Consider the following 13,370-nt stretch of genomic DNA (forward strand, 5'->3'; position numbering starts at 1 on the left):
AGGGACAGAGTAATAGAACAGTATTTCCAGTAGCACACAGGTAATAATCACCCATGCCATTTTACATTTCCTGAAAGCCTCCTGCATCTCAACTTTGTCGGTTTCCCCCCAGACCTATGAACATGATGTTTGATTTTCCCTTCCCTTTTCTGTGCTGTATGAGCCACTGCGTGACCTCGGCTTGGTTGGCCCATGGACTAATGCTAAGTTACCTCGGTATGTGTAATTCACAATGTTCACAATACGTAATTGATATGTAATGTGTCATACATTTGTAAATAAGACAGGCTGAGTCCTGATTGATTTCAGTGCAATGTGTGATTTATTATTAGTGCATAGATATTGGTACATGATAGTGAAACAGTGATGGGTGGGGGTGGAGTAATGTCCATGGCGGAGTCCAGTTCTCAGTCTCACAGGTGGATTGTCCATATGCCTGTGGCAGGATGGAGCAGGGGCAGTTCAAGGTTTGACAGGGTGGCAATGTGGGACAGTGGGAGGACTTCAGGGGGTATGTGATGCTGGCGGGGGACTTGACATCCTACTCTGTCGTTTTTTTTTATCTCAGGCTGCTTTTGCGGAGCGGTTGTTGTTCAGCAGGAGGTGGGGTTCTGGTGGGCTGTCGTTGTGGTGGGGCCTCCTGTCCACTAGCGCCGGCGGAGGTGGTAGGCTGTTCCTGGCTAGTGACAGGGGCCCTGTGTGATGCCACATGGTCCCGAAACGTGTCCTCTATGCGGTTCAGGGCCTGGACTATGCTCCCCATAGCGGTTGAGATATTGCTGAGTTGGTCGCTGAACCCCATGTAGCGTTGCTCCTGCTGTGCCTGGATCTCCTGGAACCTGGCCAGTACCGTCGCCATCGTCTCTTGTGAGTGGTGGTAGGCAGCCATGATGGTGGTGAGGGCCTCTTGGAGAGTGGGTTCCCTGGGCCTCTCCTCCCCCCCCTGTCACACAGCAGCCCTCCGAGTTGCCCTGTTTCCCTGGGCCTCTGTCCCCTGGACGGTGTGCCCACTCCCACTGCCCCCAGGTCCCTGTTGTTGTTGGGTTGGTGGGTTACCCTGGGGGCCCTGTAGTGGTAGACACACCGCTGCTTGACCTGTCCTAGAGACAGAGGCATGGGCCCGCTGGGTGGGAGCTGTACTGTTGTTCCCAGAGGGGGTTGGGTCTGCAGTGGCCTGTGTCTGGGTGAGGGGAACCGACTGCCCAGAGGTCCCTGATGGTCCGGGCTGGTCGTCAGGTTCCAGGTCGACAGAGCTGCTGTCATCACTAGTGGCCTGTTCCGGGGGTGGGATGGACATTTCTGGTCCCTCCTGACCGGTGTTTTGTCGTTCGGGTCCTGCATGGGGTAAGAGGGTATGGTTATTGTTTCTGTGTGTGCATTAGCTTGCGTTTTATGGGTGCCCTTGTCCCCCAGTGCTGGCATTCCCCTGGGGGAGGTGTTGTGAGGGTGTTTTGTGGGGGGGGGGGTGATGGGTATGTGCAGTGGTCATGCTTAGGTGATGGGTGTCCATAGTTTGGGGGTGGCATGCAGGGGTTGGTGTTGGGTGGGTTGTGCTGGGGAGACATTCTCAGGGAGGATGTGTGCTGGGGGGTTGGGGGTGAGGGTGGGGGTTAGCATGCTGGGGGGGGGGGGGGGTGAAGTGGTTGGCCCTGTACTTACCAGAGTCCATTCCTCCGTGTACTCCAGCGAGGCCATCAGGATGCAGGATGTTGAGTACCTCTTGCTCCCATGTTGTGAATTCGGGTGGAGTGGGTGGGGGTCCCCCGCCAGTCTTCTGCACTGCGATGTTGTGTCGCGAGACCATCGAGCGCACCTTCCCCCGTAGGTCGTTCCATCGTTTGCGGATGTCCTCTCGATTTCTGGGATGCTGTCCCACCGCGTTGACCCTGTCCACGATCCGCTGCCAGAGCTCCGCCTTCCTTGCTATGGTGGTGTGCTGGACCTGTGAGCCGAAGAGCTGGGGTTCCACTCTTATGATCTCCTCCACCATGACCCAGAGTTCTTGGTCCGAAAAGCGTGGGTGCCTTTGTGGTGCCATGGGGTGGTGTGTATGAGGTGTGGGGTGGTGTATGTGATGATGTGTGTGTTGGTGTGTGGTGCTTTGTGCTTCTATGTGGTGTGTGTGATGTTGCGGTGTGCCTCTGTGTGTCTGGCTATCTATTCTCTGATGTGTCTCTCTCTCCTTCGTCTCTGGTTTTTGTTGGTAGGGGTTTGTGGGTGATGTGGGTGTGTGTTTTATATGGTATTGGATGTGTGGGAGTGGTGTGTGTATGTGTTTCAGGTGTGTGCCTTTCAAATTGTCCAATGTGGTAGGGGTTTGTAAAGGTGTGTGTATTTTGACCGCGGCGGTGTGTACCGCCAATGGAATACCGCGGTTGAATGACCGCCGCGTCGATTTGCCGGTCATAATGGGATGGGCGTATTTCTGTTGGCGTGGCGGTGGAGGTTTGGTCTTCTCCAGTTTACCGCTGGCCGCTGATGTGGCGGACTGCAGTGGAGGGCGGATTTTCTGAGGTTTTGCAGTTGTGGGTCAGAATGTCCGTGGCGGCTGACCGCGGCCGCGGCGGTATTGTGGCGGCCTTCTGACCGGCGGTAAGCGGCTTTTACCGCCGAGGTCAGAATGACCCCCATAGTCTTAAAGACATTTCTTGCACAAATCAAGACACAATGGATTTTAGAAGCTTGTAATGAAAGTTAACTCAAATAAGCTATCTGAATTCAGTGTCGCAGGACACACTGAGAATTTAGTGGGAAAATGTAGATCGTAGGTAGAATCCTAGTGCTATTTAAATTGGCTTCTGTGCTACATTGAAATGTGCATACTACAATTTGTTACTTTTAAGGTGATTTGTCTGTGGGCAGCATTACGGATTAAGGGCCAGATGTAGGTAGCCGTTTGCGAGGCGCAAACGCCTCATGCGATGCAGAAACACATTTTGCGAGTCGGTACCGACTCGCAAAATGTGTTTCCGACTCGCAAATAGGAAGGGGTGTGCCCTTCCTATTTGCGACCGCATCGCGATGTAGAGTTGATTTGTGACCGCGAAAGCGGTCGCAAATCAACTCGCAGTTACCATCCACTTGAAGTGGATGGTAACTCATTCGCAAATGGGAATGGGTCCCCATGGGACCCCTTCCCCTTTGTGAATGCTAAACAAAATATTTTTTCAGAGCAGGCAGTGGTCTTATGGGCCACTGCCTACTCTGAAAAAAACCGAAACAAAAAGGTTTCGGTATTTTTTCTATTTGCAGCTCGTTTTCCTTTAAGGAAAACGGGCTGCAAAAAGAAAAAAAAAAAACTGCTTTATTCAAAAGCAGTCACGGACATGGTGGTCTGCTGTCTCCAGCAGGCCACCATCCTCATGAGTGCCTAGATTCGCTATGGGGTCGCAAACTGCGACCCACCTCATAAATATTTATGAGGTGGGTCTTTGCGACCCCATAGCGAGTCGCAGAAGGTGTTGAAGACACCTTTCTGCATTTCCTTTTGCGAGTTGCAAATTGCGAGTCGCTGGGACTCGCAAACGGAAACCTTCCTACATCTGGCCCTAAATTTCCATCCCTTAATAAAAAGCAGTATTAACTGTTTTTGTGGAACTAATGCTGGGCATAGTGCTTCTAAAACTGTTGCACATGGTGTCTATACTCCAGTGGAAAAAAATGCCTTGATAGGTCGGTCACGTGATTGTTGTGTCAGCATGTGCAATGAATTCACATATTTTGCCATTGCATACCTCCCTATTATAAGAAGATGAATGAAGGCAGGCGTAAATAAATAAACACTTTGGGAATCCTTCTTGTTGATTTTCATCTCGCAAAAGAGAAATTACCATTGTGAAATACAGGCATGCCCTTAAGATTGTGCCTTAAGATCTTTTGTCTTTCAGAAGAGGGCAGAAGTTAGACCGTTCTGAAGGATTTGCTTGTAAATAATGCAGGCAAAGTTGATCATACGCATTAATCTGGGTTTCACAGTAGAGACCACTACACATACACCACTACCCCTTTATAAGGGATTAATAAAAAAGAGCAAGTAATCGGATGTGCATGCAGCTCTGTTAATGGCCAATTTTATTGTAGAACTGAATTGAAAAATCCAATGCTGTATTCAATGACCATATCACACATATGTCTCTCCTACTGGTACTACAAGCATTGACTTTGCTAAAGGCAATTGTTACATAGACTGCAGAATTAGCTTTTTCTTTGGAAGGGGCTTTCCTTCTCCCCTTTGACATCACAAAAGCCTCCTTCAGGGAGTAGCCAAATCCTCTAGCGAGGTAGGGCTCAGTTCCACAGAGTAACAAGAGGTGTGAATTGCAGACTGATCAGTTTATGATGGATGCATTAGTTATTTAATGCCCTTAGTAGTATTAGTCAAAGTTGAATTTAGAAAATGTGTTGTGATTGCCGGATAATATTTTACTTATAGTGGGAACTCAACCACCATGGTTTATAATTGTATATTCTTATTTGTAGATTTTGGAGAGGGATGTATAATCGATTTGAAAAAGGGATGCATCCACGCCAGTCAGTGACCGATTTCCTTTTGGCAGTGAAAGAAGAAACACAGCAGCTAGAGGAAGAATTGGAGGTCTTGGAGGAGGTAATAATGTGTTTAACATTCTTATCAAATTAGGTATTATAATTGGTATCCACTGGTACCATTTACAAAATGTTCTAGATGTCACCCCTTCCCAATAGTGTATCTAAAATGGTAGTATGGATGTGTGGCAGGGAAGGTGCATAATGTGAAGGTGTTTTTACCTGATTGTTGGTGTCTTTTTTTTCTACATTGTAGTAGAGGCAGTGCTTAATTTGTGCTTGTTGTTTCCGGTGCTGAGCACTGGTACTTATTTTTTAGGGCGGCGCTTAGTCTTCTGCCTCAAGCATTTGCTGCCGCAAAAGACACATTTGGGAAAAACTTAGGAAGAGAAAAACGAAAAAGCGGCCCAATGAGAGAAAGCAGAAAGCTGCAGGTGTGAGCTGAAGAGGCAGGGAGTGGCTGTAAATAGACTGAAGAGGTCCGAGATGGCTTCAGGATTACGCTGCCTCAGTATTTCGTGTTGGCACATTTAATTGCAGCAGCCGTGTGTTTAAGAGGAGGGCTTTGGGCACCCGCACCTTTGTATTTACCAAATTAAGCACTGAGTAGAGGGTGTGTAATACCGAACTGTATTGTTTTTGTAATCTTGAATGAAAATGAATTACATTTGACATGTATTAATGGAAGGGGAAGGAGATAAATCGTAAAATAGTTGTACACTCCAGGTCTGATGAGAACACTATAACTACACATTGAAGAAGTGTGTGCAGATGACTAACATTGCTGGTAAATTCTGAAAGGTGGAGAATTAGCAGAGTGTGCACTTAAATGCTGGCTTCACTTGCTACCACACTGAAGGGACCTTCTCAGATAGCTATGAAGTAGACAGTCAAATACTAGTGTTCTGGTTGGGAATGCCAAATTGAGTAAGTATGGATACAAACATGAGATGTAAAATGTAAAATGCAGGAGAAGAAATAAGAAAAGTATGATGAGCATAAGAGGGAAAATGAGATACAGTTGAAAGACATTAGGGTTTTCACATCCTTTTGAAGTAATTGAAGCATGTGCGTGCCAATGATTTTTGGGTGTCTAACTGCGAACCGAGCAAGGGAGAAGTGGTCAGTAGAATAGAAGACACAACTATGATGCACAAAAGAAAGAATGCAAACCTTTACATCAGAGATTCTGCTGTATTTTGAGGCAGTGCCATGTTTTTATGTGATGAGGTATTACTTGTCTTCATACACTGCTCGAAACGTTGCACCGTATATTGTTGAAAGCCCTTTTGGAACGTTGGGCATTACTGTTTAGAACGGACATGAAAATGTAATGGCAACACAGTGTAGCAGCCTATTGGATACACTTATGTGGGTGCTATGATGCCATGTCATTTGTCACGGAAGCCTAATTTTAGCCAAACAGAGGTAAAAGTAAGGGAATATGCGGACAAGTTGGAACTTCTGTTAAAGGGCTGCGAGGCTATCATCAACCTCTATTTGGCGGGGCGAAGTGGCAGATTATAAATTGGATTTGTTCATTTAAAGTTCTGCAAGATGTTATTTAAAATCCAGAGCATGTTACTCCAGCCTGCCACAAGTTTGAAAATTGGAAGACTTCACGATAAGTGTCCTTTCTGTCAAAATCATTGTCCTGTGTTCTTAGTGTAAGGAAGATTTCTTCATACAGATTTGCATTGAAGACATACTTGGTAAAGCGATGTATTCCAGGCCAGTTCCCCTACTGGCCCACACATGTTTTCCAATGTTCAATTACTTCTTTAGGGCCACATCAGGCATACTACAGTTCATGTAGCTGTGAAAACAAAGATAAAACGCACACCGAAACCATATATAGTGCATTTTACAAACGCATAGGAATCTTCATCAATATATTTATATGTGAACTTAAATTCTATTTTTACAAAAGGGCAGTATTTTGTTTCAACTAGCCTGCAGACATGTATGTATTTTACTTTGAGAGCAAATGTTACTTCTGAAACTTTCGAAAATATTGGTTCCTTCACTTTTAATGAAATAACTTTACCTTGACCCAGCCATTCCTAAGAATGATTGTCCCATATTGAGCAAAAAGACTAAAGAGCACAAAAGCAATGGAGTTGCCAGCACATTTAGACCACATTTATTCTCCTTATTGACATTTTCAGCCAGATAATGTAACTGAGATGGTGTTGCTCAATATTGCAGATAATGCCCCAAGTATAGTATTACATTGACATCAAAGAATGTCGGACCTGGACGTGTCTGTTACATTTGTTAATGTAGATGATACATTACTATTGGACAGGCTGGGTTCTTGTCCAAAATGTATATTACACCTCTATTCTGCATCATTTAGAAACGGAGTCTATGGTGCCATAACTATGCAAACGATACACATATTCTGATCAATATAAATGACTCACAGAAGAAGCTGACAAAGCTACGTTTCTGCCTCGGGATGGTCAGATGAGGAATGAAAGAAAGCTAACTCCAACCAAATGGATACAAGTCTGACGTATTAATGATAGAAACAAACCCCGGATTAAAAACCACAACCTTTTTTTGAAGGATTGTTAGTTATATCTATAGGTGATTATAGATAGGCATCAGTACACACACTGCTTGGTTAGCATTGTAATAAGTGGCATTTATTTTACTATGGCATAATAATTATAATGCTACAAACATTATAATGCGCTGGCGATTATTCATTCAACACTGAGACCTACATTTCAAGGGTCTCCTGTCATTGCCAGGCTGGAAAATGTTAGCTTCCTGTATCTAGGGATTACCGAAGGGGGACATCAGATATGTCAAAATCCAGGAGTATTTGTGGCATGAAGGTCGAGAAAATGTGTTTAAGTGTCCAAAATAAGAAGATTACACTAGCCGGAGGTAGCGATAAAGGATTGAGTTTAAGTCTCTGAAAATTTAAATGATTGCACATGCGGTTTCCAACATATTAGGCCATAAATGTCTTGCACCCACAAAATACAAAAGTGCTGCAAATCTTCGGACATAGCCATATTAGCCTTTTAACTTTTAAATTCTGTGTTTATATGGTCACATTTGCTGGTGCTTCAAAGACCAGAGGGTTAATGTCAGGCTATGTCTTCTGACCAGTTGCTGCTTATTCTTTTAACATGGGTTTGATGTTTACTTTTATTTCTCAGGCTGCAAATTGAAAGGAGTTTTTAAGGTTTATTACGTGACAATATTGATGGAGTGCAGCCAGTATGAATAAAAAGGCTAATGTCATTTTTTGTAACACACAAGAAAATATAAATATCTGTAAACAAACTGTATGCATTAAGCAGTTAGTAAGGCTAAAATGAAGCACTTTTTCTTTGTAATTCTGAAGTGTGTTGGAAACCAAGATTTTAATAGGATCGAAACAAATAAAGACACTTTACCTGGAGATGCTCAAATGCTAAACATTCACAGAAACCCAATTCGCACACATTATCATTTGAGTGCTATATAGTTTTATCAGTAAAACTGTATGTATGCGCAAAGTTAGTGGCCGTTTCCATGTAATATCTGCTGTCTGTTAATACAGTGCACTACCACACAACGCTTTAGTTACATTAAAAAAATCACCCCTCCTCCAGTCCATTAAAGGTAGTTGGCATGCACCAGTTTGTTGCTCTGAAAAGTGGGTTGTGGGTCTAAAAAGTTTAGGAACCACTGGATTACAATATCTTGTGATCTAGAGAAGCCAAGATGTTGTCAAATGATTGGAGTGTAATTACTAAATGTGTGGACTTCTGTTTGACAGGTGATTATTCAATTTTGTTTTTTATAATATATTGTATTGTACTCTTGCAGCTCTTGCCCTCAATAGTAGGAATGGAAGTAGGAATAACCAACAGTAGAGCAGCAAAAACTATATTAAGGCTATCCTTTCTAACAACAAAACACTTTTTTGGATTTGACTATACAGATAATGCCAGTTCATTTATGTGCAATATTAAAATACTGATTCAAGTCACTGGTGCCTAAGTCGAGATTAAAGTCACCTGGACAATGTATGTTCAAGGTTGAACATGTTGGTGCAGTCCATGTTGATAAAGTTGTTGTAAAAGAATTAATCAACAAAACAGCATGTGTAGCAAAAGGATAAGTTGAAGTTTGCCTCAGCTGCCATGGTGTTCCTGTATCATGCAATGAAGAGCAGAAGAAACACAAATAAGATGCAGGGATGTCACAAGAAGAAAAACAGTTAAGAATCACATTGTCTGTCGACCAAGTGTCCTGTAAAATAATACTATCACATGACGGTACGATTTGTAACCAATCTAGACAATCCAACTTGGAAGCAATCTCAGCCACATTCCATGAGACTGTTTGTAATTTACCTAAACATGACACCACAGGTTCACACACTTCCTGAGGCCAATGCCTCAATCTAAAACTGTATCAGACAATATAACAAGAGCATCAAGGGGCAAACTAAGAGCAAGGGAGCGCAGAGTGGTTGTTAAAGGAGCTCATAGTCAATCTTTCACGTCTAGTGAAAGTATATCCAATCTTTTTTGTGTAGTTACATTAAAGATGGTCCTAAACACAAAGAGTATGGGGAACCTAGTAAACAGACGATCAAGCCTGTTCAACTGGTCATCAGATCACCGATATAGTGATCTAATTAGAAGTGGGGTATGGTAGTGATAGCCATGTTCTAGTGGGGGATTCCTCCTTACGGAATAGGTGGTCTGACACACATTATAGTGTCATGCTTCATCATTTGACCACCTATCCCCACCCAGGTAGGATAGTACCACCTGGGTGGACTCAACTTCGTTGTTAAAAGAACTCTTAGGGAGTGCTGAAATGATGTCTTTCTGGATAAAATGGAGATCGAGTTGAGTGAAAAAATAAACTAAAATCACCTAACAAATCACCAGTGTGTCTTACGCCTTTAAGAGTGTTGACTGTTGGTAAGGTTACATGAAAGTAATTACTGAAGACCACTGCACACAAGGTGTGAAAATCCATGCTATAAGTGAACACACAACCATGCAATTACTCATTGCTGTGGAAAGGTTGCTAAACAATACTAATGATTAAATCCTCAGCTACTAAAAAGATAGGGACTCAATCTCTTACCTTACAGGATAAGGGCTGGCAGCCCCTGGTCTGGGGAAGGGGGAGATGCCGCTTGTAGTCACATACTGGAAATGAACAAAAGGGTAAAATCAAGGAGAGTCAAGAGGCAAAAGGACAAGTTACTACAGTATAATATATGATAGGGTATCATGGCAGAATTTGTGAATGCCTGGTATTCTCAGCTTTGTGCAAAGAGTTAATTACAAACTATATAAGGAGACTTGCTATGTGTCACACTGGGATATTAATAGGCCCCCAGTCACAGTGGATGAGGTGCTTGAAAAGGTCATAAAAGTCCCGATAGTATGGTGCGACAATTCTATCACAATTCTGTGACACTTTTTTACAACCCCTTGTCAAGAAAATACCAACGTATTTACAAAACACCAAACCTGCTCAAAGGGATGCACTTTGATAGAAATACCGAATTTTTGATCACACTGGATGTAGAATCACTGTACACCAATATACCCCAGGAACCAACCCTAGAGGTAATCCGTGAACTCCTTGACAGGACCAAAGGGGAATCAATAACTCCCCACCCCTCCCCCGAGTTCATACTAGACTTAGCCCTAACCAGGAACTATTTTGAATGATCCTTGGCATAATCAGAGAGGCTATTATCAGAGCTATTATATAATGAAATAGCTGCCATAATTTGTCGCTTCACTAATTGGCACCAAAGGGACAAGTTAATTTTTTTTTTACAGGGCAAGTAGATTTAGGGCACAGCCTGTCCCGTGGACAAGTAGATATTTTGTTAAATTCCACACCCCTGAGGCTGATTGACATGAAAGCTGAATCATGGATGTGTTTGGTGATTTGCTAATATGGGGCTTCCAGAAATTGCATTGAGAGATGGTACCACATTTTGTTTAATAGTCTTAGGAAATGAAGAGTAGATGTCAGTATTATTTTGTGTCCCTGTCGTCTGCTGAGACTGTGTTAGCTACAATATGGATAGGCTGTTCAATCTTAGCTATATCTTCATCTAGAGCACCCACATCTCAATCAATGAAGGTGTCAAGAGTTGTGGATGACCTGTCCTTCTTACATTTTTCAATTTCTTTGGGAAATGTGTCTGCTTTTCTGTTACAAATTGCATGGTTGAAAACAGACACCCCACTAGAGAGTGGGACCATCACAGCCTCTTCTGGGGCCCACCATCGGCCCAAGCGTGTTCCATGCAGCAGGTTGTCAAACACCCTATTCGTGTGGCAACAGTGTTTGCCACCTCCTCCTTGGGTCTTTTAGACCCCCACACACTATGTCCCAGTGTCCCCAGCAGATCGATTGTAAACATTACTCTCAAAATTGTAGGTTGACTCTCAACCTCACATTCTGCTCCTGAGTTAACCCAAAGGAGGGAGTTAATTAAATCTTGGGTGAGATAGCGTCTGCTGGAGCCGTGATCATCTCAGTTAAAGGTCTCGGTTTACTATCTTCAGGGCTAACCCTCACTGCCTTACTTTTCTCCCAGCTCGATGGATCTATGACATTGGGTGAGATTATTCAGGAGCTGTACATCACCTTATATTAGCATAACAACTTCTAATTTTCAGCCAGTAAAGAGAGTTACATGGTTTTATTAATCAAATCTTTACAGTAGTTAATATTTATTAAAGTCTGTGTATAAATTCATCAATGTGTAACAGAAATTAAAAAAAACAAGCAATCAAAAAATCTTAAAATGAATTAAGGGCGTTCCATAAAGGAAAGAATCCCTATTCTAAGAATGAGAAGAAAAAAGGTGCCAGTCCAGAAACTCATAAAGAGTTCTGAATTTCTTAGAGAGATCATACAGCATAAAGCTTCAGTATCAAAATCATCTGAAAAAATTCAATAATCAATCAAACAGAACTTCTCATGAAGAGAGGTTCAAGAATCTTGGTAGAGTCTGTAAGCAACATATGACAAGGATAATGGTGAATGGGATAGCGGAGGTTCTCAGACCAGCTCCCCCTCGCCATTTTGATTGCTTCCTGTTGGCCTCCAGAGCCCTTCAGCACCCTGCTGAGAGCACTTCCACTGAGCGCCTTCCACCACCCTGGTCTCTGCCTTTTCCTTTTGTCTTGCTGCCTTATGCTCGCTACTGTTGCCACGTTTAGTTTTCCTTTTACTGCTTTTACTTTGGTCTTGCTGTCTTCTGTCTCACTATTGCTGGCGCTTTTCGTGTTCCTTTTTACCACTTTTCCTTTTTTCTTTCTGCCATCTGTCTCACTACTTGTCATTTTTTGTTTTCCTTTTTACCACTTTTCCTTCTGTTTTGTTGTCCCTCTGCATTACTACTGTTGCCATTTTTCCCCTTCGTCTTGTTGTATTGTGATCTTTTTGCTGTTCCCCCGTGTCGCTCCCGTTACCTTTCCTGCTCATTTTTCCTGCCCGACACTAGCCCGCCCTCCACCACCCAGCACTTCTTCCACTCCAGGACCTACTAAATGTAGGCTGCAGCACAGCCGCACCACCAGCATGCCAAAGGTGTACCAAAGGAAGTCCGTCTGTGCCCGGCTGAGCCCGGATCGTCCCCATAAAGAATTCTGAATTTCTAGGGAAATCATAAAGCTTCAGTATGAAAATCATCTAAAAAATTAAATAATCAATCAAACAGAACTTCTCATGAAGAGAGGTTGAAGAATCTGAGTACAGTCTGTAAGCAGCATATGAGGAGGATAATGGTGAATGGGATAGCGAAGGTTCTCAGGCCAGTTCCCCTTCACCATTTTGGTTGCTTCCTATTGGCCTCCAGAGCTCTTCAGCACCCTGCTGAGAGCACTTCCACTGAGTGCATTCCACCAAACTGGTTTCTGCCTTTTCCTTTTGTCTTGCTGCTTTATGCTCACTACTGTTGTCACTTTTTGTTTTCCTTTTACTGCTTTTCCTTTTGTCTTGCTGACATCTGTCTCACTACTTGCCATTTTTTGTTTTCCTTTTTACCACTTTTCCATCTGTTTTGTTGTCCCTCTGCATTACTACTGTTGACATTTTTCCCTTTTGTCTTGTTGTATTGGGATCTTTTTGCTTTTACCCCGTGTCGCTCCAGCTACCTTTCCCGCTCATTTTCCCTGCCTGACACTAGCCCACCCAGCACCCCTTCCACTGCAGAACCTACTAAATGTAGGCTGCAGCACAGCCACACTGCCAGCGTGCCAAAGGCAAGCCGTCTGTGCCTGGCTGAGCCCTGATCTTGCCCAGCACCAGGATCCCTGGTTCTCCTATAATCCGCAGATACTCAGCCTCCGAAATGAGGGACCTCAGTCCCAGGATTCAGAACAACAACTGCTGCAGCACGACTCTCTGGACCACTGTAGGACCCTTCACCTGCCACCAGTGCAGTTTCACCTGCAACACCGGATCCACCCGAACCACTTCACTGACCATCCATCGCGAAAAACAACTTCACTGCCATCTTCTCAACGTAGGATCCCTCTGCAAACATGGTACGGAAGTCTGGGACACCATAACCATGCTCCAGTCAGACCTGATGTTCATCACCGAAACCTGGCTCATCCCCACTGGACATCACCTGCACAACCCCGCAGGGCTGCAAACTCATACAAATCACTGATGCCCAGTGGAGCGCCTCCCTCAATACCAACAGACCTAACCCCACTGGCAGCATCGAACAAGACACTCACCACTTCTCCGACTGGATCCACAACTGTGCCAACGAAATCTCAACCACAAGAAACGCCAACGCCAGAAGATCCATCAACCCC

At 43.9% G+C, this 13,370-nt stretch overlaps 1 protein-coding gene across 2 annotated transcripts in view; it reads left to right on the top strand.

The window, feature by feature from the left end:
• The window catches only part of MTMR7 (myotubularin related protein 7), a 372,736-nt gene that overhangs the window by 252,205 nt on the left and 107,161 nt on the right, over positions 1 to 13,370 (top strand). For both annotated transcript variants that reach the window (XM_069200518.1, XM_069200527.1), the window contains exon 13: positions 4,480 to 4,606. In XM_069200518.1, coding sequence (XP_069056619.1) covers positions 4,480 to 4,606 — 127 coding nt within the window. The remainder of the gene's footprint in view (positions 1 to 4,479; positions 4,607 to 13,370) is intronic.

The sequence above is a fragment of the Pleurodeles waltl genome, chromosome 1_2 (genome assembly GCF_031143425.1).
Source record: "Pleurodeles waltl isolate 20211129_DDA chromosome 1_2, aPleWal1.hap1.20221129, whole genome shotgun sequence".
Classification (NCBI taxonomy): domain Eukaryota; kingdom Metazoa; phylum Chordata; class Amphibia; order Caudata; family Salamandridae; genus Pleurodeles; species Pleurodeles waltl.